At 45.8% G+C, this 27,560-nt stretch overlaps 1 protein-coding gene and 1 long non-coding RNA gene across 5 annotated transcripts in view; one reads left to right on the top strand and one right to left on the bottom strand.

Moving 5' to 3' along the window:
- LOC133276801 (uncharacterized) overlaps positions 1–27,560 on the bottom strand; it is a 459,153-nt gene that overhangs the window by 248,530 nt on the left and 183,063 nt on the right. The gene's annotated exons all lie outside the window — the stretch shown is intronic.
- Positions 1–27,560, top strand: part of MKLN1 (muskelin 1) — a 109,833-nt gene that overhangs the window by 41,070 nt on the left and 41,203 nt on the right. For all 4 annotated transcript variants that reach the window (XM_061467966.1, XM_061467967.1, XM_061467968.1 and 1 more), the window contains 3 exons: positions 6,303–6,380; positions 7,584–7,649; positions 16,460–16,572. In XM_061467966.1, coding sequence (XP_061323950.1) covers positions 6,303–6,380; positions 7,584–7,649; positions 16,460–16,572 — 257 coding nt within the window. The remainder of the gene's footprint in view (positions 1–6,302; positions 6,381–7,583; positions 7,650–16,459; positions 16,573–27,560) is intronic.

Below are 27,560 nucleotides of genomic sequence, written 5' to 3'. Positions count from 1 at the left end.
GCCTCCTGCAAGTCTTTATACTGACTTCAGCTCTTGTACCCATTTATAGCTCTGTCGCCTCCCAGCAGCCTTTGGAGGGAAGTGCCATCTATCCTGTGATACCAGAGCTGTATCCAGTGTTTGCTTGAAGTTGTCACAACTGCAGGTTTTACTAACTGGGTCGATCCTGCCCTTCCTCAGGACAGTGTGTCCCATGTGCCCTCGCTTGCTGGCACCAGTGCTTTTGCTGCCACGTGGCAAACCAGGTCAAGGAGCTGAGCTATGGGGGGGGGGGGGGGGGGGGGGAAGACAGGACAAACCTCTTCCGATGGCCACAAACCCCCTCAAACTGCAGCTGGAATAGATTGAAGCTGTACAAGGGGACAGTTGAATGCAGCTGGTATTAACAGCTGGATCCTTCTGCCTGGTAGGGTGGGAATAGATGTTTTCAGCCTTCAACATAGCTTCTACAGTATTGCTACCATCTGCTCCCTGTGGTCCTCCATGGTTAGCTGTCCTTCCGCAGTTCTGCATCTCTCCAGCTCAGCACCCAGCATTTTACTGTTTTGCTGTCTTAGCATCTCCATAGCTTGCTGCTTAGTCTCTAAGGTGTGGGTGTTCTTACGACTGAGCTCCTCTCTGATGTGCTGTTTTCCCAGATTAACTTTAATCCTGTGTATAGTCCGTGTGGTGTAGTTGAAGTGTGGAGTTAATTGCAGTCTACATATCCTTGTAGGATCCCTGCAAGCATTCAGCGAGGGAACTGTTCTGTTACACACAGGACATGAGCATGTGAACTTGTGGCCTCTTGCTGATCGCCGTTTTCGTTGCCTTAAAGAAGCAGAAGTGCAGTGAGATTGACAGGGATCCTGCGCACGCCCTTCAGCCTAACCCATCTCTCGAGGCTGATGTTTGCAGCCGTGGGTACCTACGAAGCGCAGTGCACTGCGTCTCTTCACAGGCTATTTCCGTAGGCTGAGTCATGGAGAAAAAGAGTAGGTGGTCAAGAATTAGTGCTAAGCAGAGAGCTAGCTCCTGTTCTTTTGCATTGCTAATGCTGAACGCTGTCTTCCACCTCGCAGCACCAGATGATTCCTTTTGAGCGCTCGGTGGCAGGCAGCCACGCTCTTCCCGCAGATTCTTTTGACTTGTGCATTACACTTAGAAAATGGGCAAATGGAAACTCTGGCAGCTGCCTGACTTCGTCTCAGAAAAAGAGAAAGGTTCCCTAAATCTCAGCTGCTTTGCAGACTCCCTTCAAATGCTGCACATTTGGATTCATTCCTATAGCTTTCAGATGGCCTTATATTATTGAAGGGGGGGGGGGAATCTGCTTAATATTCCTCCAAGAGGGGATGTGGAGTGCAAATGATTCAGTTGAGCTGTTTGCAGCTCCTGTAGACATTGAAAGCTGCTTGAAATGGGTTGACGATCTGCTGGTTTCATATTGGTATTCTAGGGACTGAGGTGTTGCTTCTGGCAGGTCTCCTGTCACTGTGTGATATATGTTTATCTGTTGACACATCAGCCCCATATGACAAGTAAGAGGTGGTGATGCACAGCCTGTGGGCCCAAGTGTCTTCAAAAACTTAGGATGCACACACAGGAACAGTTGTATTCTCCTGGAATAGCTCTAGAGAGACACACATGCCTTCCAGTATCTGAAGTGGGCTACAGGGATGCTGGAGAGGGACTCTTTATCAGGGACTGTAGCGATAGGACAAGGGGTAACGGGTTAAAACTGAAACAGGGGAAGTTGAGGTTAGATATAAGGCAGAAGCTCTTCCCTGTGAGGGTGCTGAGGCGCTGGCACAGGGTGTCCAGAGAAGCTGTGGCTGCCCCATCCCTGGCAGTGTTCAAGGCCAGGTTGGATGGGGCTTGGAGCAACCTGGTCTATTGTGAGGTGTCCCTGCCCATGGCAGGGGGTTGGAAATGGATGATCTTAACGTCCTTTTCAACCCAAACCATTCTGTGATTCTCTATATAAAATAAGCTATATATATATGCCTTAATTGTACTATTAAATATGGTTGGATTCAGTTCTGAGAAGGTGTGGATGCTGGCTTGTTGTTTAGTAGTACTGGAATATATGAAAGGGAGAAGCTTTGCTGGAGACCCAGAGGCCTTGCTAGCGGACCTGAAACCAAGTAGATGGCAGAGTTTGTGTCGAAGCAGGGTGTCTTGTGGGGTATTGAGAACAACCCTGATTTCTGTTAAGCAGAAAGTGCATGAGAATACTACAGCTTTGAGGCTGGAAAACCTGTGTGTATTTTCCTTGTTGCTCCCACGCCTAGAGGAATCATTGAGTGATGGCTGGGGTTTTATCTGGTGTCAGGTTTGTTTTCTGCTTCAGCTTTTCTTCAGAGGGAGTTTGGTGACTGCAGAAACCCTCAATCTCTTGGGGGTTTTGGGTGCTTTTCTTTGATTCTTGGAATGTCTCAAACCCCAACACCCAGAACTTAAGGGCTACGTGACCACTCGAAAGTGTTTGCAGCCACTGGCAGGGAATAGATTTTAGGAATCCTATGTAGAGATGTGTGTTGTCTAAAAAGAAACAATCCAGCTTTTACTTGTTCCTGAATGGCTTCAACAAAATACATTTGTCTGTGTTGTTTATCCTTATCCTTTCTGGCTAACCTGTAATTCACAGACAAAATCAAGGCTTTGGTTATCAGGGAGGTGGAATTTACTGAGCTTTAACCACTGTGAACTCGATGTTGTTACGTCCAAAATGCGTCACAACTCGCTGTGAATGGCTTGAAAATAGCACAGAAGAAAAGTGCTGGTTTTGGCTGGGATTTTGGAGAGTAAACACAGGACAATGAAATGAGAGCAAAGGAAAAAGCTTCCTTTAAAAGCTTCCACTTGACACTTAGTTTTCTGTAGGAGCCTTGAGATTTAAGGTGATTCATTGGGAAGAGCTTGACAGACATGAGCAGGCCCAGATCATCAGTGCCTCCAGTGCAGAAGCTTTGGAGACCTTTTGGTCTGCACTGTTATCCTGGCAGGAAGCATAAGTAGTGTGCTAGGATAGGGCTGCCATCGGATGCAGGATCCACCTAGAAATCCGCCTTCATTTCCCTGGTGGTGATTCAGCTTCCAAAACAAGCTGCTGCTGGTTTGCAGTGCGAGTAGAATGGATGTGGAACTGCTCCCAGCAGAAAGAAACATTTCTGGGAAGCAAGCTGGAGTGTTTCCAAACCAGTGTCCCATGGAAGACAAGAAGCATTATTAAGAGGCTTGAAAGCACAGTAGGGGAGAAGTGTCATATCTTGACAAGTGCAGCCTGTGGGTGTGGAGCATGAGGGAGAGGTTAAATCACCCTTTCACATGGTCTGGGGTGTAATTCATCCCGTTGAGCTATTTATGTCCACTTATCTGTTAGCTGCCATAGGGATAAATAGTTTTACATTCTATCTTGAAGACAACTGATAGCCAAAAAGCTGGATTTCTGTCTAGGTTTGTGGCTAGAAAAACCTGCCTGAGTCATAGAATCATAGGATGGTTGGGGTTGAAGGGACCTCAAAGCTCACCCAGTTCCAACCCCTGCCACGGGCAGGGACCCCTTCCACTAGAGCAGCTTGCCCCAAGCCCCTGTGTCCAACCTGGCCTTGACCACTGCCAGGGATGGGGCAGCCACAGCTTCTCTGGGCACCCTGTGCCAGTGCCTCAGCACCCTCACAGGGAAGAGCTGCTGCCTTATATCCAGCCTGAACTTTCTCAAGTATGGGATTTCTTACAGCTCATGCGTTTGTTCTGTTGGAAGTTGGCTTTTCTGCATGAGAATTCACAAACTCTCAAGCTTAAAACATCTCACGGCTGATCCCAACTTGGCAGATGCTGAAGAAGTGGGAGTTTGGAACCCTCCTCTTGCCACCAAAATAAACCGCTTTCCTACCTACGTTGAACAGACCTTTGGCTTCCCTCAGTTACCTTGTGCTGGGAGAAAGAGGCTTTTGGCTCTAAGGCAGGTGAAAGAAAAACTCTGCTTTCATAGAGCATTGACTGTGCAAAGCTGACTTTAGCAAAGTTGAAAGCACTTTCGTGTTTTAACACCAAATTCAGCACCTTTCAGGAGCTCTTGAGTACCCTTCTTTTCCTACTAGAAGCCCTCTAAATAGAGGATTCATCTTCTCCCAGCAAACACTTGCTGGCTTGGGTTTTAATGAAAACCTGGATTTCGGTTATGGCAAACTCCAGGATGCCAAGAAAACGCTTTAAAACATGATTTGAACATTGTCTTTCTGCTTAACAAAGATTTTTTTTACCTTTTGGTAACTAAATAGGGATGTGTGCAGGGAGGATTATTCCTCTTCTGTCTGTCTGCTTCCCAAGAGATTTTCTATAAATAAATAGAGGCATTGGTAATCTGTTAAATCGTTCCCTCACAGCCACACTGACTGGGGTCGGAAGAACTACAAAGTATTAGATGCAGTTTGGTAACTTTTGTTTTCCTTTCTCTGCTCTGGAATGCAAAACTGATTCCCTGAGCATGTTTTCAGGGTAGTGTTCTGCCAAAGAGCGTGACTGGTGTGGTCTTGCTCTGGTCTTGGACAATGGCCTGTCGGGTGTTAGGTGATTAAGGACCCCTCATTGCATCCTCCATCAGAGCAGTGTATGTGCAATGTACTGTTTCAATACAGAACAGCGTGAATCTTATCACTTGAGTCCTCAGTCTGCCTGTGGTAGTTGAACTGGGTGTCTGAACTCCCTTTTCTTTTCCAGGTAATGCATAAATGTGGAATGAATGTTTATATAGGCTCATGGAATGGTTTAGGTGGAAGGGACCTTAAAGCTCATCCAGCTCCAGCCCCTGCCACGGGCAGGGACACCTTCCACTAGAGCAGCTTGCTCCAAGCCCCTGTGTCCAACCCGGCCTTGAACACTGCCAGGGATGGGGCAGCCACAGCTTCTCTGGGCACCCTGTGCCAGTGCCTCAGCACCCTCATAGGGAAGAGCTTCTGCCTTACATATAACCTAAATGTCCCCTCTTTCAGCTTAAAACCATGAAGAACTTGTGTCTGGAGGTTGTGGGGTGGTTTTGGATGGGATATAGCCAGTGGGCAAGAGGCTGGCCATTAGTGGTCTAATAGTTTGTTGTGCCTGCAGGAACATAAGGTAGGTTTAGCGGAGACATTTGGAGAACACTAGCAACAAGTTCCCCAAATGAAGCCCTTCCCAGACTGAAGAGCAGCCCCAGAGAACGTGGGTGCTATGAATCTTCTTCTCAAAGGGTTAACGTGGGTGTGATATTCTGGTAACATGTAACCAGAATTGGGAGCTGCCTCTTGACCCTGTGGAGATGAAATGTGGTAGATGTACAGAAGAAGAGAGACAAGAGAGCTTGATAGTGCTGGAGTTGCTGCTTTGTAGAGGTGCTGCACTTGGTGTATCTGGCCACTGACCTAATGCATCTTCTGCTTCTCCTCTTGCTTAAGTCTGAAGGGAATTTAAACTGTTGGGTTGTTTCTCATCCAGGACTTGGCTGTCCCATATCATAGTGTTTAAACAATCTGCTTTGCTGCCCTTTTCTTAGCTGAAGCTCCAGAGATGCTGCCTGACCTAGTTTTAACTTAAAATGTAGTCAAATGGTTGTGTTTTACATGCGCTGGCAACTTTCCTTGTGCTTAAATAGAGGGGAGGGATTCTCTTCTTCATTAAATACACTGCACAGGAGATTTATAGACAATTGGCATAACCTGGCAGGCAAAGTGAGGAGTGTTTTTTATTTTAGTGCTTACATACTTAGTTCAGTAACAAGTTTAACAAAGTAACTGATATATAGAGAGAACTTACTTCAAAGGAAGGGTTTGGAGTAGCATTCTGGCTTCAGTTAGGCTGAAGTTACCTGCATTAGACGTGACTCTGCTATAATGAAAGTATAAATCGTAGAATCACAGAATGGTTTGGGTTGGAAAGGACCTTAAGATCATCCAGATCCAGCCCCCTGCCATGGGCAGGGACACCTCACGCTAGAGCAGGTTGCTCCAAGCCTTGTCCAACCTGGCCTTGAACACTGCCAGGGATGGAGCATTTACCGCTTCTCTGGGCACCCTGTGCCAGGGCTTCAGCACCCTCACAGGGAAAAACTTCTGCCTAAGAGCTCATCTGAACTTCTCCTGTTCAGTTGACACCCATCACCCCTTGTCCTGTCACTACAGATCCTGATGAAGTGTCCTTCTCCAGCATCCCTGTAGCCCCCTTCAGATACTGGAAGCCTGCTGTGAAGTCTCCAAGCAGCTTCTCTTCTCCAGGGTGAACAGCCCCAGCTTTCTCAGCCTGTCTTCATAAGTGTTTCACACAGCATAACTTCTGTTTTGCAGATGGCTTATTCAATCAGTATATCAGCCAACAAGAATACAAACCTCGCTGGGGGCAGATCATACCCAAAAGCACCAAAGGTAAGGACTTCTCTTAAGAAATAACTCATGTGTTGCCAGTTCTGTTGTGTTCCTTTGAGGATGTTGAGTAAGAAAATAAGGCAAGAAAACCTCCTTTAGGACAGGGAATGGTTTCCCCTATGAAAAAACGTGCATTTCTCTGCAAAGTTGGTGAAATGCAGCTTGGTTTCTGGTTAAATAAGGAACGCCACAGGAGCAGTAGCTGCAAGTTCAAGGGTAGCTAATCAGTTCAGAATCTAATCTCAGAATATAGGTTAAGCATGAGAGTAGTTACCTGTTGTGACTGGATTGAACACGTGGAGTCAACTTGAATGCACAGCAAAGAGTGGTAAATAAATACATTATCTGAAGTGGGAGTATTTAAAATCAGATGCATCTTTTGAAGTCTTGGTTTGTCACACAGTAATTCTAAACTGCAGGATCTCTTTCCATTGCGTTTTGCCTTGGAAAAAAAAAACATGGGAAGAGGAGATTCCTAGCAGCAGCCTTGAGTACAGAAATCATTGTCATACAGCACATGTAGGATTCCAGGTGTGACAGTACCCAAACCTCTTGGGAAGGGTTATCTGTGAGTGCCAACAGAATGCGGGTTATCTTTCTAATTTTGCTTCCCATAGGTGACACCTGTCCTGAATGCTTAAGATATCTAAAGTGGTTGGAAAGCTGCTTTAATGGGATAGTTGGAATTCCCTTCTATGTGAGAATAAGTAATTAGCACAGAGCTGTGTCTACACTGTTACCTCTTTGCTGCCATCCGTGGTACCTGCCCTGTCATTCGAGTGTCTGGTCTCACTGCTCAGCCTTCAGGCAGCTCTCAGCTGGGGAGAGATGGAAGGAGAGCAAAAGGTTGTCTGTGTCCTCACAGCTGGAGAGCTGCAAAGGTAGCTCAGACCTCATTTGTGCGGCCCTGCATGCTTCAGGAGCTCTCAGGCTCCTTTCCAAGGCTCTCAGAGTCACAGCAGAGCACTGGATTCACTTTAGCCCTCTGTACTATCAGTCCCCAAGTAATTCAGTATAAAGCTCCACAGTTTTATAGTGCCCAGAAGAATTTTCCCTGAGAAAAGTGTTGTGGTAATGCTTAAAGAATGGTGAGCTATTAAGTTATTCAGCTTCCTTCTATATAGTATTTAGGCCATTTTGAGGTTGTATCTTTGATTTTTAAAGTCTGGTTATGGCAAACTCTCCCTTCCCTCTTTGTTGAAGGTGATGGAGAAGACAGCCGACCAGGGATGAGAGGTGGCCATCAGATGGTTATAGATGTTCAGACAGGTGAGTAGCTGTTACATTGCTTATTTAATCAGCCATTTTGCATATACGTATACAAATATGTTTTTTTTTTTGGAGACTGTTTTAACTTCGAGTTCTGAGGAAAACCAAAAGGACTTTCTAATAACTGGATTAAATCCTCTGCTTTCCCTCTGGAGCGATACTCCAACTGCCATTCCCAGCCCCCTTCTTCTTATTAGTTCTCTGTTACACCTTAGTCATTGTCTTGACTTAACCAAGAAACCAAGAACAATTGGTTTTAATTTTCTGTCCCTCCTACCCTCTTTGAGCAGAAGCTTAAACAAGAGAAGAGGAAATAGGGACAATGATTTCCTTTATCTGCTACGTACCGTGCTCTCTGAAATAATGCTCAACAATAGATCCAATGTGTTGAAACATGCCTTGGAGTGGCTTTTAATTTCCACAGTGTGCAAGAAACACTGTGTTAAATAGAAGTTGTTAAACATTTTTCTACCAACCTGTTTCCTTATTATGTTAGAGAGTGGTTCAGACTCAGCCTGCAGAGAAAAAAAAGGGGTGTGTGTGTAGCAGCTCCTGGGATTGATGTTCCCCGTAATTCCCTTTATCTTGCTATTATTTAATCAGATTTCTGTGGTATGTCTTAGAATCACAGAATGGTTTGGGTTTGAAAGGACCATAAGTTCACCCAGTTCCAAACCCCTGCCATGAGCAGGGACACCTCACTCTAGACCACGTCACCCAAGGCTCTGTCCAACCTGGCCTTGAACAGTGCCAGGGATGAAGCATTTACCACTTCTCTGGGCACCCTGTGCCAGTGCCTCAGCACCGTCACAGTAAAGAACTTCTTCCTTATATCTAACGTGAACTTCCCGTTTCAGTCTGAACCCATCACCCCTTGTCCTATCACTACAGTCCCTGATGAAGAGTCCCTCTCCAGCATCCTTGTAGCCCCCTTCACTCCTTACTAAACTAAGGAATGCATCTGCCTGCGTCTTTGCTAAGTAAATAACTGTATGAGTAAAAGGATTGTTCCCAGGGAAGACGAAACAAGATGAGGGAGTGAGCAGCAGGGAAGGGTATAGGGTGGCACTGAGAGAGTTGGCAACAAATTGCCGTGCCCGTATCTGCTGTGGTCATATGGATGGGGAGTGAAGCATGTGACGGGATCGTCCCTTCAGGAGTAATTTGCTAAGTCACAGTGACCAAGCAGAAAAGCAGCAGTAGCTGCAGTCCTTGGCTTTTACTCAGGGTGTAGTTACTGCTCTGGAGGAAGCACTTGAGGTATTTTGTCTGTGAAAGCAAGCTGGGTTTTTTTCCTCTCCTTTCGGTGGAAGAGGTTTGAGGCTCGTTAGAATTAACGGCTGCTGGAGCAGTGCTGGTGTTTGCCTACAAAGGAAGCTGGGAACGCTCCCTAGTGGCATCAGCGGATACAAGTACCCGGTGCCTGTTTGACAAGAAACATTACACTTGTCAAGCTGGAAACGGTATAAACCTCCTGAAAACATGATAGTCATGGTAGTGTGAGGCTTCCTTTCCACTGCTGTTGGTTTAAGTCTTTGTTCAGTGTATTATCTCTGCCTTTGACTCCAGTTTTCACTCTGCTTTAACCAGGCAGTGAAAAGCATCAGTATTTCTTGCACAGAACTGGCTGGAAAGCACCTACAGAAGTAGAGTCACAGTGTGGGAGAACTGAACCTCCTTCTGTTCCACCACTCCTTCCTTCCTGCAGCTCTAGCCAGTGGTCACTGAATGCCTTCAGGAGGGTTCTTTGTGGGTTGTATGGAAGTTGTTCTTAGTTTTACTTCCAGGCTCACTGAGGCTTGTAAAAGCCTTAATCTCAAAAACATTATCACTTTTGCCATTCAGTTTGGCTCATGACAGGCCCGGGGAAGTTCTTGGTGCTGTTCTTAAAAGTGGCTGTTGCTGATCACTTGACTTGAGTTTTCCTTTTGAACATAGGGAGTTTTTAATGAGACTGTGGGAATTCAGCCAGTTGTGTCAGGATGTGTTTTACAGACTGGAGCTGTGAAGCTGGTTAACCGGTAACAGATCTAATGTCAATAGAAAAAAGAGCAGTGGGGTACTTTATCCTTCAAAGACATCCTCCCTTCCTTACAGAATCACAGGAGGGTTTGGGTTGGAAGGGACCTTAAAGCTCAGCCAGTTCCAACCCCTGCCACGGGCAGGGACCCCTTCCACTAGAGCAGCTTGCTCCAAGTCCCTGTGTCCAACCTGGCCTTGAACACTTCCAGGGATGGGGCAGCCACAGCTTCTCTGGGCACCCTGTGCCAGCGCCTCAGCACCCTCACAGGCCTGTCACTACAGGCCCTTGTCCAAAGCCCCTCTTCAGTTTTCCTTCAGCCCCTTTAGGCACTGGAGCTGCTCTAAGGTCTCCCCTTCAGGAGCCTTCTCTTCTCCAGAGCAGAGCTGCTTCAGCCCTCGTAGCATCTCCATGGCCTCCTCTGCACTTGCTCCAACAGCTCCACGTCCCTCTTGTGCTGGAGGCCCCAGAGCTGGATCAGGACTGCAGGAGGTGGGGGTGAAGATACTGGCACCCACACACTTGAGTTGTTTCTTTCAACTCAGCAGAAGTCTTTGGTAACTGAACTAGAGAGCACTCCCTTTGTGCTTTGGGTTAGATCCTTCTCAAACATGAATATTTTCTTCTTCAGTTGCTTGGAAATGAAGTGGAACACCAAAATTATACATACAAGGAGGTTCTGAAATTTCATATCACACAGAATAGGTGTTGGAAGCAAATAGGATTCTCTGATGTGAAGACCTGCTGTTGCTATAACTGAACTATGAACAGCTTTGCTTTTTGATTAACCTCAAGGAAATATCAGTCAGTTATTACTGACTACAGGAATCTTAAGTTCATTTTGAACTTACTCAAAATGAATAAGTTGGGTGATGGTAGTGAGCCTGCTGGATGCACACGTGCCAGTGTTGGGATGAAGGATGCGTGTTGGTAGCAGTTGAGATAGATCTGAAGTTACTGATGGTGCGTTAAGTCACTGAGACTCTGTCTCTAGGTTTCATGTAGAATGTAGCTTAATTGCATCTAAACTGCCTTTTAGTATGTTTTGTCTTCCAGTTAGGGTAGGCTAAAGTAACTACAAGAGCAATTCTGGGATCTCTGCTGCCAAGTAGTAACTTGTGCTGTGGCTCGTTTCCATCCGATGTTTGCACCCTTAATGCCTGCTGCGACTGTCTTAAGTGTAGTCATCTTTGTGCTTTGGAAAACTCTTAAAGCCGTTTGGAATGAACGTATTGGGCATTTTGGGATCCAGAACTGTGAATGCAGCCTGGGATGTTTTTGTATTAAAGAAAAAGGAGGTAATGATACAGTGTCTTCCATGCTTTTAATCGTATTAACACTGAGACTGGAATGATGCTGATGGCATAATTTTGGGATGCTTATAAGGAAAAGCTTACCAAGAGGCATTCCTGGTTATAGCTGGAAACAACTGTTACGTACTTTAAAGCCTTAGCTGTAAATGAAAACAGAAGCTTTATGTTGTTTCTGCTTTTTTTTTCCTGCAAGGTGCATGTCTTTATGTGGTTGTTCATTTGGAAGGCTGGAGAGTTTTCTGCCCTTTTCTACAAGGAAAGGGAAGTATTTTCCTGGTCACAAACCATGGATTAAACCAAAAGTGAAACCAAGCCCAAACTACACAGGAACACACTGTGTTAAGTGTGCTGTCATGAAAACCTACACTGCTGTTTATGTAGGCTCTGGTGAAATACTCTGGCAGTAAATGTTGGCTTGTGTGGAATACTGTGTTCCCTGATGCATTAAGGCCTGATGCAGTTTTGGATGAGGATGCAGGCATCTAGTACTGGTACCTTGATTAATACCACTTTGATTGTGCCCTCTCAGACCTTTATAATTGAGATGCGCATGCATTTTGAAATACTAATGCTTATTCTGGAAGGAAGTGGGAATAGGGATTGCCAAATTCCAGTTCTAAGGAATAATGTCAGTACTTTAGAGGAACGTGTGTACTTTGTTGCAGAGATTTGTTTTTACAATTCCATAGTTAAGGTGGAATTGATCTTCTCTGCTCTTACAGGGCAGACATTTCTTCCTTATATCCAACATGAGCTTGCCCTGTTTCAGTTTGAACCCATAAATACCAGCTAAGCAACCAGGATGATTTTCTGTCTGCATTTCTCTTCTCTTTGGAAAGAGAAACATGTTTTGAAGGAAAACATTGGTGAAATGGTCTGTATTGATGCTACCTCTGTTCACCCACTGATGTGAAGCTCCTCTGTAATTTGGGTGTGCTTCATTTTGCTTTTCCTTTCACAGCAAGGAATTGTGCTTATTTCATTCTATTAGATAAGTGCCAACAGATCTAAGTTGGGAGCAGTGGGAGATGCAGAGCAGTGGGCACAGTGTGCCCACAGTATATGCCAGCAACACTGTGGAAATGACGAGCCTGGCTCATAAGCAGCATGGAAAGATGAAAGCAGCAGACATGAAGGATGCTGTTTTGCCTGAGGAAAAAACACTGTTATCCGTAAGATACTTAAAGACAGGACTTGTGTACAAGATGAAGAGATCTCTGAAACAAAACACAGATGGCTTCTGAGCTCTGAAACACAAACAGCTGCTGAATCCTGGAGGTTACTCAACTTCATGGTGCTCTCACATTTGAGAAGAGTGTATGCCTGAAAAAGCTCATATCCAGCCACCATCTACACTGAACTGTGGTGTGATACCTTAAGAACATTTAAGGTCTGGCTTTATAGTTGTGTTCTAAGTGCTCCTTAGAAAGTGGCTGATGCTGCTTGCAGATAACTGAATCTGTGGTTACTACACGGGGAATTGATGTCCTTCTGCAGAAGGCTTTTGAGATCTCTTACACCTAGATAGTAGGACAATCCCACCCTAGAAGCGCACCTTATATTATAGAATCCCAGCCTGGTTTGTGTTGAGATGGATCTTAAAGCTCTTCCAGTTCCAACCGCTTACCACAGGCAGGGACAACTTCTACTAGAGGAGGTTGCTCCAAGCCCTGTCCAACCTGGCCTTGAAGCTTGGGCTGGTAGGAGACTGAAAGTGGGATGCAGTACCTTTGGGCAAGAGTGTGGGCTGGGGCCTGACTGCATGGAAAGAGGATTTGCAAGGTGGGAGATAGCTCCATGTGCATCAGCGGTGTCCTTGTAGCAATGAAGGCCAACCTCCTCCTAGGCTGCATTAGCAGAAGTACACCCAGGAGGTTAAGAAGAGGGATTAACGTGGCTTCAAGTATGAGACAGAGGAACATTGGAGGGCTGTGCTCAGTTTGGGCTCTGGTACGATAAAGATGGTGCCAGTCTGAAGGTGAGCCCAGTGAAGGGCCACCAGGGTAGGCAGGGGCTGGAGTGGAGATGTAATGTATGGAGAGATGCTGATGGAGGTGGTTTCGTTCAGCCTGTAAAAGAAAAGCCCTCCTCCTTGTACCCATGGGAGGAGCTCAGAGCTCCCTTCAATTAGGTGGTGGGAGAGCATGAAGAAGAATGGCTGGGCTCGTTTTGGGTGGTGAAGAGGGATAGGATGAAAGGCAATGGATTCCTTGCAGCAAGGAAATTCCACTTAGATATTAGGAAGAATAATCAGCCATTGGAGCAGGGATCCAGGGCCTGAAATATCCATCTTTGGAGATACTGAAAGTGTACCTGAATACTTTCCATGCACCCTCATCTGTTGCTGTAGTTTAGCTCTACTGTGGGGGGTCTGGAAGATGACTGATGGGCTGGGTGACTTGCAGAGGTGTTATAGTTCCTCATAGGCAAGGTTAAATACGTCACCAGGATTGGAATGTCTTCACTGTACCTACCTATTAGGAGGTAAAACCCAGGATGCTCAGTCATATCAAGCATCTCTTATCAGCCTGGCTTCAGCAGTTTGCCGTGGAACACCCATTAGGTGAGAGACATCCACTGAACCAGGATCCCACCATGTGGAAAAGCTGGAGTTTAAAGGAGTCAGAAAAGCTGACTTGGAGAACACGTGAACCTGGACTGAAACTACTCCAGGATTTTGGTATTTAACAGGGATTGGAGAAGGCTGCTTTGTGTTCTCTTCTGAAAAGTAGAAGTGAAGGAGAGGTTGACAGGAAATAGGTTAATTTTTGGGAACATAAGTTCTCTAATAATGTGAGGAATGCTCTTGCACCTTCTGGGCTTCTAGAGAGTAAGGGAAGAAAAGAATTCAGACATTATAGAGACATTTTAGGCTGAGCAAGCAGTTTAGAAATAGTCACAGAGCATCTTTAATTCAAAGTGTTGAATTTGTATTAAAAAATAAATGTAGAAGAGATAAGGTTAAGATGCTGGAGGAGGAATTGGAGTTCCTAAATGTAGCTGGTAAAAGCTGTGGGTAAATATAACCACTTTCATGTATTTCTTGTTGCCTTGCGGGTAGGATTGAAAATCTTTCTGCTCTGTCCCTAAAGCAGAATAGAGGTTTGCTTTAATAAAGCAGCATCTATATTGCTGCGTTAAATATCGCTGGGATACAAAGAAAGAATCCTTCCCTCTGCCAGAGCAAGATGCCCTGCTTGCATCTTCAGTTCCCCAGTGCTACTGAAGTAGAAATAGTTCTGTTGATGTGAGACCGTTGTGCTCTCCTCCTGCTGCCTCCTGTGGTCTCTTCCCTGCATCTTCTTTGGGTATTTGCTGGTATGTTGTTTAGGTGACAATGCCTGGGAGCACTGGGCATGCATTGTGGGTCTGTCTCATTGGATCTCTGCATGCAGGGTGAAAACCCTAGAATCATCATAGAATCCCAGACTGGTTTGTGTTGGAAGGGACCTTAAAGCTCCTCCAGTTCCAACCCCTGCCACGGGCAGGGACACCTTCCACTAGAGCAGCTTGCTCCAAGCCCCTGTGTCCAACCTGGCCTTGAACACTGCCAGGGATGGGGCAACCACAGCTTCTCTGGGCACCCTGTGCCAGCGCCTCAGCACCCTCACAGGGAAGAGCTTCTGCCTAAGAGCTCATCTCAGTCTCCCCTCTGGCAGGTTAAAGCCATTCCCCTTGGCCTGTCCCTATGGGCCCTTGGCCAAAGCCCCTCTCCAGGTTTCTTGTAGGCAAACCCTCCCCGTAAAACCTGAATTAGATAGAGCACAAGGTGTGATACTGGTTGGGGAGAGAAGTGAAGTTTGACTTCAAAATAAAACAAAAGCCCCCCAAACTCCAAAAGTCACCAAACTGTTCTCCTTATACCACAGGAGAACAGTTGCAAGTTTAAACCCTATGGAAAAAGATTGCCTTGACATGACCAAGAGATGCATTTGTGCACTAAGAAATGTGCATAAAAATAAGTATTTTGTTCTGTTACTGCATCATAAGAGTAAAAAATGAATCGTTCTGAGTCTGGGTCCTGATGGAGCTTGTCTTTCATCCGAGCTGCAGTTTTCCATCAGGCTGAAACCCAAGTTTGGCATGCTGTTCATGGCACTTGCGTTATCGCTGTTGCTGTCAGGCTCCAGGGATGCTCGCGGTTTACGCTCGCCGTAGGTTTGTGCTCCTCTTTCAGCACTTCCATGCTCTTGAATTCTGTCAGCTCCCTTTAGGTAACTTTCAAAACCGAGAGTTTTCATCAGATTCATTCAGGTTTGCTATTAAATTTCATGTGAGACAACAAAGCCTTCACAGGCAGGCATGAAGTTTGGCAAGGCCCCAGTAGGATACGTCGCTTAGTGCCAAATCCTTTCTTTTCCCCGGCTATCAATGAAGCTGTTGTGGTAATGTGGGTTTTGTGAGCTGTGAGAATTTATGTGCACAAAGGGACCTGCTCTTTGCAGGGAACACTGGGAGCCCTGAGTCCAGGAGGAAGGGTAATTAAAGTTAATGAACCAGGGTAACCTTTCCATGGTGATGACCACTATCCTGATGGTAGGTAAGGGTCAGGGACTATTCCCATTTTATACTCATGCTTCTAACTCTGCTCTTTAATTGGGGTTGGATTAAAAATTGGCTGTTACCTCCCAAATGGAAGCGGTTTGTGGATTTTAAAGGGAGTTTTTCAAAGCTCTACAAGTCTTCAGTGACTTGTTCTTGGACTTGGCTTTGTGTTGTGTTTAAAAGCAGTCTAAAAACCAAGTATTTTTAGCATTTGAGACCAGATAGTGATGTTTCTATAACGGGAGCAGCTTTAGTTATCTCTCCATGTCAGGACAGAGTCTCCTTCCTCAAATGCTTCCCGTGTTCAGATGCTTCATCTGGTTTTATCAGTGACTCTGAGAAGCCTTAGAACTTGCTGTGCACAGCACAGTTGTGGGTTTAAGGTGCCAGGCTCTGAAGATAGGCCTGACTTAAATCTCTTAACTGTTCTGCTTCCTTGCTTTTGTGGCATCAGGTAAGTTACTTTAGGCAAGGCATATGTTTCCCTTGAAGAGGACTTCATAGCTGAAGTGAGTTTTTCTTTCTGAGGGATGGACTAAACGGCAAAGCTTTGCTGCTGCTCTCTCTGAAGCGTTTCTGAGGTACAGATCTTGCACCAAACTGGGTGCAAGCTGAGATATCACTGATAGACTGCAATGCACAGCATCCAAAACGTTAACTATTGTTCTGTCTTGACTGTTAATCAGGAGGCTGTGGGTTTGATTGTAAATGTTGAAGCAGCAAATGACTCCTTGAGAATTGGCTGGCTATCAATCCCCACAACTTCCTTTACTAAACCAAACCAGATTTCTTTGTCCTGGTGAGTGGTTCCAGTCAAAGTAAGAATCAGTTTCAGTTTCTCTTCTGTTTGTGTTTAAACAGGCCAGTACCTCCCAAACACCTGGGACATCTTTTAACAATAAAATTAACATGTTCTTTCTTTTTGGTTCCAGAAACGGTCTATTTGTTTGGTGGCTGGGATGGAACTCAGGATCTGGCCGACTTCTGGGCATACAGTGTGAAGGAAAACCAGTGGACCTGTATATCCAGGGATACTGAGAAAGAGGTAAGTTCTGCCAGCATCCTGTTGTTAATATATGAATCATTGCACGGGAAAATGCTGTGCTTGAAGGGCTTGTATTGATGTGTAACACGCAGTGAGAGCCACAGAATACAGACCCTTCAGTTCTGAAGGCTTCTGAAATGCTGACATGGGGAAAATATGAATGTGAAGTGTTGAGATGGCTGGAAGGGGGAAGATTTATTCCTCAAGAGTAGGTTGGTTGGCCAAGAATCACTTCCCTGAGTAGAACATGAGGTAAATAATTTGATAGGGACTGAACACACAGACTTACTGATAAACATTTCAGACCTGATGCTGGTGTTGAGCTTCAGAAACAAATTGCTTATTTCTTTTCTTTAATTTTCTATCAAAAAGGAGGAGAAACGGACAACCAACAGCTGGAAGTCTCTAGAGTAGCTGCCAGAGGCCACACAATCCCAAGAGCTTTTGTGGTATTCATTTGAGCCATTTGCCTTGGCCTGTTTTGCTCAGTGTTTGACGTATGAGCCCTCTGAAATGAACGTAGCTTGGGTTAGAGGAGGTAACAAAAAGAAAGTCCAAGACCTTTTGCTTGTGTAATTCATTTTGCTGTACACAGTGAAATGTTAAAGTTCTGTGTAGTTATTGTGTTTGGGGTTCTTACTTCAAGTGCATAACTTCAGGAACTTCATGCAGCCTCTTCCTGAAGGTATGAAAAGTTGGAGATTCCACCACTCTGTGACAAATTCAGCACCTGATTTCCTCAACTACTTGAAAAGGCTAAAACCACCTTATTTCCCACTTGTATTTTTCCAGTTTCTTGTCACAACTGATTCATGAGCTTCTGTCCCAGGTTAAATAACACTTAAGTATTGCCATTTTTTCCTGGCAAAGGTGGTTAGAGGGTGTAATCAAGTAGGACACATAGCCTGAGCTGAAAAAGCCTCCCAGTAAGGCACTTCCTTTAGCCTTTAAACCTCTCTGTGTGTGTCATGCACTTACTGATTCTGACATCCTTTACAAAATGGGCAGTAACAAAACTGAACTGACATTCCAGTTTCCATCATAATAGAGCTGTGTGAAGGTAAAATTGTCCTTATATTTCATACCTTTGTAAGTTGGTTTTAGTCTCATTTGAAGTTGTTTTTTTACTCTTAGTCCTTTCATCGTTGCTTGTGTCTACTTACAGAATCATAGAATGGTTTGGGTTGGAAGGGACCTTAAAGGTTATCCAGTTTCAACCCCTTCCCACAGGCAGGGACACCTTGTGTTTAATGATACGATGCTGAAGGTGGTTTTAGTCTTCAGGGCACCAGTCCTGTTGTGTTGCCCCTGTTTGCCTTGAGCCACGGCTTTTCCTGTTTTCCTCACTGTTTACTCAGCAGGTAACCTATTTTTAAGGTCAGGAGGGGGGTGTATGTGACAGAGTAGCAAGTGGAAATTGGGACTTATCCCTTTTCTCAACTGTATGGTAAACAGCTAGACCTTCCTTTCATTTGCCTCCCTCCATAAGGAGGTTGGGAAAGCAAAGAGCAGGTATAGAAAAGGTGGCACAACAAATTGTCTCTTCTTTTACTTCTTGCTCTGTAGCCCCTTAATGTGTACATTTGTCTGGCTCAGGACACAGTGAAATAGGGCCTGCTGTCAAAGAGGAGTTACCACGTTTCCTTCCCACACAAACCACTGTGGGTAGTTCTAGTGTTTAAGGGATTGAGTTCCTTTCTTGCTGGGATCCTGACACATCCAGTTGGGCTTCCGTAAAGCTTGGGAGACCTGGTTGGGATGCAAGGCATCAGCAGTGCCAGCAGCAGGGTATGTTTGCTCTTGGAGTTCTTCCTGTCTGGCTTTAGCAGGGTAACACTGGGATGGGAGAAAGGAGTATGTGAAGGAGGGCTGCAGTAGAAGAGTTGGGTTGTTACAATGAAGTGGCAATACAGTGATTTTGGAGGAAAAAAAATACAGGGTGCAATGGAAGGTCAGGAAATGACAATGAGAAATGGGAAGAGCTTTGAGCTGAGAAGAAGCGAGATAGGGGAATAGGAAAAAATAGGGAGAATGAGTTGCATGTATGGGCGGTTTTGAAGTAGGGACCTACTTAGTGGAGAAAAGTGCAAAGAAACGTGTGTGGCTTTGGAAATGAGACCTAGGAGGACTTTCTGCATGGATGTAGTCTGCAGTGGAGTTCACAAGGAGAAGGGTGGTGGTGACTGAACGGGGGACCTGATGGCTCCCTCCAACTGCTTGACAGGAGGATGGAGCCAGGAGGGGCTGGGCTCTGCTCCCAAGGAACAAGGGATGGGACAAGAGGAAACGGCCTCAAGCTGCACCAGGGCAGGTTTAGATGGAGCTGAGGAACAATTCCTGCCCCAGAGGGTGCTCAGGCATTGGAACAGGCTGCCCAGGGCAGGGCTGCAGTCACCGTCCCTGCAAGGGTTCCCACAGCGTGGAGACGAGGCCTCAGTGCCGTGGGTTAGTGGTGGCCTTGGCAGTGCTAGGAATGATTGGACTTAATGATCCAAAAGGTCTTTTCCAACCTGTTTGATTCTATGGTTCGATGATTCTGTACTTGCAAACCAGCAAGTGGTTTTTTTCCCCTCTTTCTAAAGAGGTCTGGATAAAACCTGATTTAGAAATGGAAAAGGTCAATCTCAAACATTGAGAAGTAAATTCAAAAACAAAGACTCCAGATGTTTCTCTAATGGGGACATCGACTGCTCACAAACAATTTGCTAAAAGGAAATATCTGTTGACATGGAATTTGAAAAACTATTCAGAGTGGATTCCAGTAGAACTTTGTCTTGTTTTTGTGTTTTCTTGTGCTGGTTCTGCTTCTGGCTCTTTGGTTCTAATCCATCCGTGGCTGTCGTTCAGTCAGCCACTCAATCAAGCTTGGACAAGAGCAGGATATGGGGAAAGTTGCATTTTACCCAGTGTTTTCATGGAGGTAACACACAGCAACGCTTTTGGGATAAAGGTGCTGGGAGCTTCTGTTGCAATGTGTTATGAGAAGCTTGTGTGACCTTTTCAACAACCTCTGCTGCTGTTGTTGTTCTGAATTTGCCAGCGAGCTGGAGAAATGGCTCTTTGTTTCTTGGAGTTAACAGTTAGACTACCAAAGCTTATTCTCCAGAGCTGTTTTATGTGGGGAACAGATGCTCACAGCACTGTTGGAGTAGCTGATAACTTACGAGTCTTCAGGGGGTGTAGAGGACTTGCTTGCGGTGGTGGGCTGAACCTCCAGTGTACGTACCGTAAAGGACAAAGAGACCTGAATGAGAACTTCCTACCATCCCTTCAGCGTGTGGATCTGGCAAAGCTCCTCCAGTCACGGTCAAATCCTCCTTCTTCTCCAAGCTTGCATCTTTCTAAGGAGCTACACTATGGAGCAGCTCGTGACCTTTCAGCTGGACCCACAACTTCGCCCTCTGTGGGGTTCTCAAGTACGCAACAGCCCTGTGGATCAGTTGGCATGAGGCACAGCCAAAGCTTGTTTAGTCTAAGAGCCTTTAAGGGTTTTTACCCTGAAGCAAGTGGAATGTTCTGACAAATGCTGTTGTGTCCAGAGTTTGTTAGTGGTGGTAGATCAGGATTTGGGAATAAATAGTTTTTGAGAAAACAAACCTTGTCATTCCTTGGGCATTTTGATCCCAGGCCAGTGGGATAGAGAATAGAGAAACTTAATGTATGTGTTTTGCTGTCTTAACGTTTTGAGTTCCCAAGCAGCAGTGTCCTGTCTTGAAGGCTAATTTAGTGAAATTCATAGAATTGTGGAATGGTTTGGGTTGGGAAGGACCTTAAGATTGTCCAGTTCCAACGCCCTACCATGGGCAGGGAAGCCTCACCCTAGACGATGTAACCCAAGGCCCTGTCCAACCTGGCCTTGAATTCTGCAAGGGATGGAGCATTCACCACTTCCCTGGGCAACCCATTCCAGTGCCTCAGCACCCTCACAGTAAAGAACTTCTTCCTTATATCTAACCTGAACTTCCCCTGTTTCAGTTTGAACCCATCACCCCTTGTCCTATCACTACAGTCTCTAATGAAGAGTCTCTCTCTCCAGCATCCTTGTAGCCCCCTTCAGACACTGGAAGCCGCTCTGAGCTCTCAACACAGCTTCTCTTCTGCAGGCTGAACAGCCCCAACTATTCAGTGCAGGAGGACAGTTGGAGTGAACTGTTGGAAAGACTTTGCTTGGTGTAAATTGATAGTTATGTGCGCTTAAAAATAGGATTAAAATGCTGAGAGATGTTGAGACCTCTGGAGAGTTGATAAATGAGAATAAAGCAACGTAGCAGTTGGCATATTTTGTATGTCACTGGTATTCCTGTAGCTTGTCTCAGTATCCCCTAGAGACATGAAGAGAGATACAGGATCTCCCTTCAAACAGTGTGTTACTGCACAATTGGTGTCTTCTGGGGTGTGTGTTTGTGGTATGTTGACTCATCTTTATTCTGGCTTTTCTAGAGGAAAGCCCTGCTCACAAACCAGCTCCTTAAAGGATATGGAAACTGTGTAAGTGGGTTAGGTTCAGGTGACACTCTTTCTTCAGAACTCTTCAAGTGTTTCATGCCAAAGGTAGAAGTGAAGGTCTTGTCACGGTTAACTGCTTGAGAGGAGAAATCATTCCTCACAATGAAGTGTAGGTCAACAAGTACCTCCTGTTCAGCGGGCTCAAAACGATGCAGAGAATTGGTGTGTTGTAAGGTGGCAGCTTGCTGCCAGCACCGAGTGCTTTTCCAGGGTGCTGAAAGTAAAAGCTGTCAAGTGTAGAAAGATCTCATAAGAGTGAAAGCCAGGGTGAATTTCACCTGCTATTGTGTTTCCAGTTACATTTTCTATGGTGTCTGCATGCATCTCTTTACATTTGTTGACAGGGATGAGTTTACCCAAAGCTTCCAATGTCACATTACCACTTGATGCATCTGTAAGCATTTGTGACACCTATGACTGAGGTTTCTCTTGTTGTCATGCAGAAATATGTGAGCTTCTCTATGTAAAGCTTTTTCCCTGTGCTGTTTGAAGTGTAGGAACTGAACTAGTCTCAAATATTGACTCCTTCCCACAGATGGTGGTAGAGTTTGGAAGACGCTTGAAGTAACTTGAGTGATTTCTTTCGTTTCCAATACTGTCATGTTTATGGACTCGAGATCTAATACACTGCATGTGCCATGTCCTACTTGTGAGTAGTTCCAGTTGTACGGATGCTCGGTTGTACGAGATGCCTGGTGCCGCAAAAGCGCACAGGGAGAAAGCAGCTGTCCCAAAATGCCTACGAGAGAAACTTGGATACTGCAGATACACCTCGGAGCCAACTTCCTAAATAGCATAAATGCCTACAAAAGCAGGAGCATAGGAGGCAGGTGCTGAAGGGAACCGAATGAAAGTACTCCAGGCTGATCCTCAGTATCACATGCTAATGTTTTATTTTCCTCCTTCCTTAGTGGCATAAGGGGTTTCAGCTGTTCCAGCCAGTATCCTTTCTCCAAAAGGTTAGAGACACACTTGAGATGCCTGACGGACTTCTCCAGTGATTTCCACATAGGCAGCCTACACCAAGAAGACCTCGTTGAGGGAGGAGTATCTCTATTGTTACTATCATTATCATCATCATTATTATTGATAACAGTAATATAAACATTTTTGGGAAGGTTTTCAGCTTTTAAAGATAACTGTTTGTTTATGCTACTTTGTGTGCCTGAGGAGCTCTGTCCCTTCCTTTACTTACCCTTTTCAACTTGTTCTTAAAGAAAAGATCATCCCTATTTGCAAACAGCTCTGGGTCGTTAGTTACTCAGTACAGTCACTAGTGCCTGTAGTTCTTGCTTCCAACTTAACAGAAGGCACAGAAAAGCAGCCAAACTTCAATTATTTCTAGCACCAGATGTTTCAGTGTGTGGAGGTCCCTTCACACATTGGTAGTGAATTTGATCTTAGAGAGAAGGGAGTGCTTAAATAAACACATTATGTTCTGAAGGCAGTCCTGGAGGTTGTATGTGCCAGTCTATAGTTTAGATGTGGATTTCCAAACTATCTTAAAGCCTTCAGATGCAAAGGGTGCAGCTTCTAAACTACTTTTACCCCTTGAAGTAATGTGTCAAGCATAGATGATTTGTGGTGTTGGGTGCTGATAGAAATCACCGCTTCAGCTCAGGCTTATGATGAGTTTACTGCTCTGATCCTCATCTGGAATGCAGCTTTATTTTACTTATATGGCTTTCTTAGGAAGTTATTGCATCATCCAGTTCCCTGTAAATTGCAGATGAGGCAGTGTACAGAGACACGCTGGAGTGGTTGTGAATGCATCCCAGGGAAGATGACACATTATTCAAATGCTCAAAGCATTATGGAGGTTTTCAGGTAAGGATTCAGTGAAGCAATGGATATCGGTATAGGGAGTGCTGATTTATATCCTTTTGGGTCTTAAAGACAAATACGTACCTGTAAGGGAAAGGCCAGCTGGAATCCCAGGAACTCTGCGTTTCCACTGAATGGATAGAGAAAAAGGATTTAAAGAAACATGGGAGTATATGGGGTAGAAGGAAAGATTATTCTCATGTAATCCAGGTGAAAGTAGCTTCACACAAGGGCCTGTAGGGACAGGCCAAGGGGAATGGCTTGAACCTGCCAGAGGGGAGACTGAGCTGAGCTCTTAGGCAGAAGCTCTTCCCTGTGAGGGTGCTGAGGCGCTGGCCCAGGGTGCCCAGAGAAGCTGTGGCTGCCCCATCCCTGGCAGTGTTCAAGGCCAGGTTGGACACGGGGGCTTGGAGCAAGCTGCTCTAGTGGAACGGGTCCCTGCCTGTGGCAGGGGTTGGAACTGGATGAGCTTTAAGGTTCATTCCAATCCATTCCATGATTCACACATGAGTCAGCTCTGCCTTGGGAGCAGAGTAGTCTCTTATTTCAGCTTGACTGTGAAAGACTTGTGTTACATTAACACTCCTTAAGCTGTACAAATACAGAAATCCCTAAAGAAATATCAGTTATCCCAGTACGGTAGCGTAGGGGAAGCATTCTCAAGTAGTACCATAGATAAACCCTTTAGCTAACTTCTCTGGATAATTACGTGCTTGAAAATGTAGTAGGTTTTGTGGACCTTGCTACTGATGGTTTATTTCTACCAATGGGTTTTGGACATATAAGGGCTTAACCTTTCTGGACTGTTTTGAGAGCATGTACTGCCAGAACCGGTTAGTGCATTGATAACATCAAGTTTTCAGACCTGAAAGAGCTTCATATGCTTAATAGCACTTAATCTATGAATTTTCTAGGGCATGTATGTGATGGGGATTTTACTGATACTGGGCTTCAGGAACCATTGGCTTCTAGGACTTGCACTGCCCTGTGCATGCTTTGTTTTTAGTGCTCTGTCTTTATAACCTCCCCCACGTGATTGCTGCCGTATGTTATGCTTGTTGTCGAATCCCAGACTGGTTTGCGTTGGAAGGGACCTTAAAGCTCATCCAGCTCCAACCCCTGCCACGGCAGGGACACCTTCCACTAGAGCAGCTTGCTCCAAGCCCCTGTGTCCAACCTGGCCTTGAACACTGCCAGGGATAGGGCAGCCACAGCTTCTCTGGGCACCCTGTGCCAGTGCCTCAGCACCCTCACAGGGAAGAGCTTCTGCCTAAGAGCTCATCTCAGTCTCCCCTCTGGCAGGTTAAAGCCATTCCCCCTTGTTCTATCTCTTGTTGTCCTCCTGTTACATAGAATCGTTAAGGTTGGAAAGGACCTTAAGATCATCTAGTTCCACCCCCCCCTGCTGTGGGCAGGGACACCTCACACTAAACCACATCACCCAAGGCCTCATCCAGCCTGGTCTTGAACACTGCCAGGGATGGAGCATTCACAGCCTCCCTGGGCAACCCATTCCAGTGCCTCACCACCCTAACAGGAAAGAATTTCCTCCTTAGATCCAACCTAAACTTCCCCTGTTTAAGTTTTAACCCGTTACCCCTTGTCCTGTCACTACAGTCCCTAATGAAGAGTCCCTCCCCAGCCTCCCTATAGGCCCCCTTCAGATACTGGAAGCTGCTCTGAGGTCTCCACGCAGCCTTCTCTTCTCCAGGCTGAACAGCCCCAACTTCCTCAGCCTGTCTTCATACAGGAGGTGCTCCAGCCCCTGATCATCCTCGTGGCCTCCTCTGGACTTGTTCCAACAGTTCCATGTCCTTTTTATGTTGAGAACACCAGAACTGCACACAATGCTCCAGGTGAGGTCTCACGAGAGCAGAGTAGAGGGGCAGGATCACCTCAGAAGATCACACGGAAGAGAAAGGTTAAGCATGGTGCTTCCCACACCTCCAGTGAGCATACTTGCACTGTTTCTTGGCTGATTGTCCTCTCTGTAGATCATTGCAGTACTGAAGCTGCCTTGTTTCTGCAACTGTGCCACAGCAGAGACGAGCCATGTGCTGCACTTGCAGTCGTAATAGATGTGGTTCCTGGAGCTGGATAACTAAATGTTGTTCTCTGAGAAGCTGAAAGGTGAGAAACAAATCTCAGAAGACACAACTTTCATTACCTGCCTCTTAGTTCAAAAGAAGGGAGGGCAGTGTCCACAGCTGTGTTTTTTTGATGCCCAAACCACTCTATTCTGATGTTTTCCTCTTGCCATGTTGCTGTAACAGCTAACAGAGGAAGCCTGCAGTAAACTTAGTGTCTGTATCCCTGAGGTGGCAATCCCATAGCCATGCCTTAGCCCAAGGGGACAAATTATACAGCCACTTGTATGATTTTCCAGCACTTCTGGGTACAAACTACCCCTGTCACTTGTTGAAGACTGTTTTCCTTTTCTCAGAGACAGCCTGTGGCTCTCAAGGCATTTAGACGTCTAATGTCATGTTTATCTATCACCAGCTTTTCATGGACAGTTAATACAAGGAAAAGAAATCCCCTTTCCAACATTTTGGCCTTGCTGCATCCCCATCTTTGTGGCTGAACAGTTTATAAATGACTAGTTGAAATGTCTTTTTTAGCCTGTTGATCTGAAGCTAAGCCCAAGAGTTTGCATTTATGGAAAAATCTCTTCTTGGCTGGCCCTTTGCTAGTCATTGTTCCTGGTAATGAGAGGACAGGGTGAACTTCTGATGCTTGCAGAAATGACCTCATTCAACATCCTGCAATTGTTAATGGGGTTAGTTAAATTCAGCACATGAGGCATGTTGTCCTCAGGGCCCGTCTCTGGGAGCTGCTGAAAGCTCTGGTTCTGTGGTGGGTCGTCTGTTGTATGTCATCAGTGGTACTGAAAGCAGAGCTGAGCAGCTGATGTGTGACAAAGCAACAATTTGCTTGTGAAATGTAAGCAGCTATGGGTTTAGTCACATTTCATCCCTGGGTTTGCAGGTACATCGTGGCTTTTGGTGGAAATAGCACAGTATTGATGTCCTTTCGCTGTGAGGTTGTCCTGTAGTAGGGTATTACTTCAGTGCTTCTCTTGGTTGCACTTATAAATGAATCACATAGTCTGGATAACTAGTTTTGGACTGCAGACTAAAGCCTGAGCCATGTTTTCGTACATGTTCCTGCAGCCTTCTTCACATAGGTGAAAGAATTATTTGCACACGTGAAGCTCTGGGAGGTTTTTTCCCTTTTCCACTATTCCACCTGCTTGCTTAGACATTCTGTTGGTCACAGGATGCCTTGGTTTATTTACTGCAACATGAGACCCACAGTGTTACGCATTGCTGGGAGGCCTTGCTGATACCTTGGTGTGAGAGCACATAGCTCAGAAATGACCCAGGAACATGGCTCCCTGTGCTGGCAGCAGCACAGGCATCCGTTGCCAAAGTTGTTTCTGCACTGTGGGTAAACTGATGCACCACAGCTGTCAAAAGCAGAGTATTGGTGCTTTAGGAAGTTCATGAGTCAAAGCATAGGGTATGCTTTATTTCTTTGCAGGCATGTTCATGAGGGTTCATCAGAACCCAGCTGATGATCTGCTGGGTCATTCCTTTATGAAAATACTCTGGGATTAGTTGTTGTTGCAGGCAGGTCTGCAGGGAGACTCATTTTTTACAGGTTAGCTCATGGGAATAGAGCATTAAAAGCAATAGAGCGTGAAGCATCTCTTCTTTTTCATAGCAGTGCTCATGTGCTGCACTGAGTCTGTGCTGTGATGAAACTGCACTGGTCCCTCTCGCAGCAGCTCTGCTCTGGAGCCAGGCTGAGAGAGCTGGGCTGCATCAGCCTGGAGAAGAGAAGGCTCCTGAAAGGGAGACCTTAGAGCAGCTCCAGTGCCTAAAGGGGCTGCAGGAAAGCTGGAGAGGGGCTTTGGCCAAGGGCCTGTAGGGCCAGGCCAGGGGGAATGGCTTTAACCTGCCAGAGGGGAGACTGAGCTGAGCTCTTAGGCAGAAGCTCTTCCCTGTGAGGGTGCTGAGGCGCTGGCCCAGGGTGCCCAGAGAAGCTGTGGCTGCCCCATCCCTGGCAGTGTTCAAGGCCAGGTTGGACACAGGGGCTTGGAGCAAGCTGCTCTAGTGGAAGGTGTCCCTGCCCGTGGCGGGGGTTGGAGCTGGAGGAGCTTTAAGGTCCCTTCCAACACAAACCATTCTGGGATCCCTGAAGGATTGAGCAAGCCATAAGTTAAGTCTTAGGTAGGACTAGAGGGGATGGCCCTTCATGGACCATTAAATCCAGTCCATTCCTATCATAAGGATCATGTTGCTTGATCTCTGAGCTGAATCAATTGACTTACAAGCTCATCGAACTGTCTTTCAGAGATAGAACACTGGGGTATTTACTTTTTCCTTCCAGTCTAAGCAGGGAAAGTCTCTCTGTGGAAGGTTCACCTGGAGGCCAGGAAGTTATCAACAGCGAGGAACTGGGCCTATCCCAAATGCGTGCGGGCTTTTAGGAAGGAGGAGAAGCGGCTCTTCATCCTGTTTGGTTTATTTGTGTTTTCCCACCTTCGAGAGAACTGTGTGCTAAAACCCACCTCTGACTTTAATCTGCTCCATCATGTCTGAGTCAGATGCCCAGAAAATACTTTGCAACTAAATCTATCTGGTTGTGTTGCT

The sequence above is a fragment of the Pezoporus flaviventris genome, unplaced genomic scaffold, assembly GCF_033815535.1.
Source record: "Pezoporus flaviventris isolate CSIRO_AGI_PZ_B2104156 unplaced genomic scaffold, CSIRO_AGI_Pfla_v1 ptg000046l, whole genome shotgun sequence".
NCBI lineage: Eukaryota > Metazoa > Chordata > Aves > Psittaciformes > Psittacidae > Pezoporus > Pezoporus flaviventris.
Note: the sequence above shows the minus strand (reverse complement) of the source record. Positions and strands in the feature narration are given on the sequence as shown.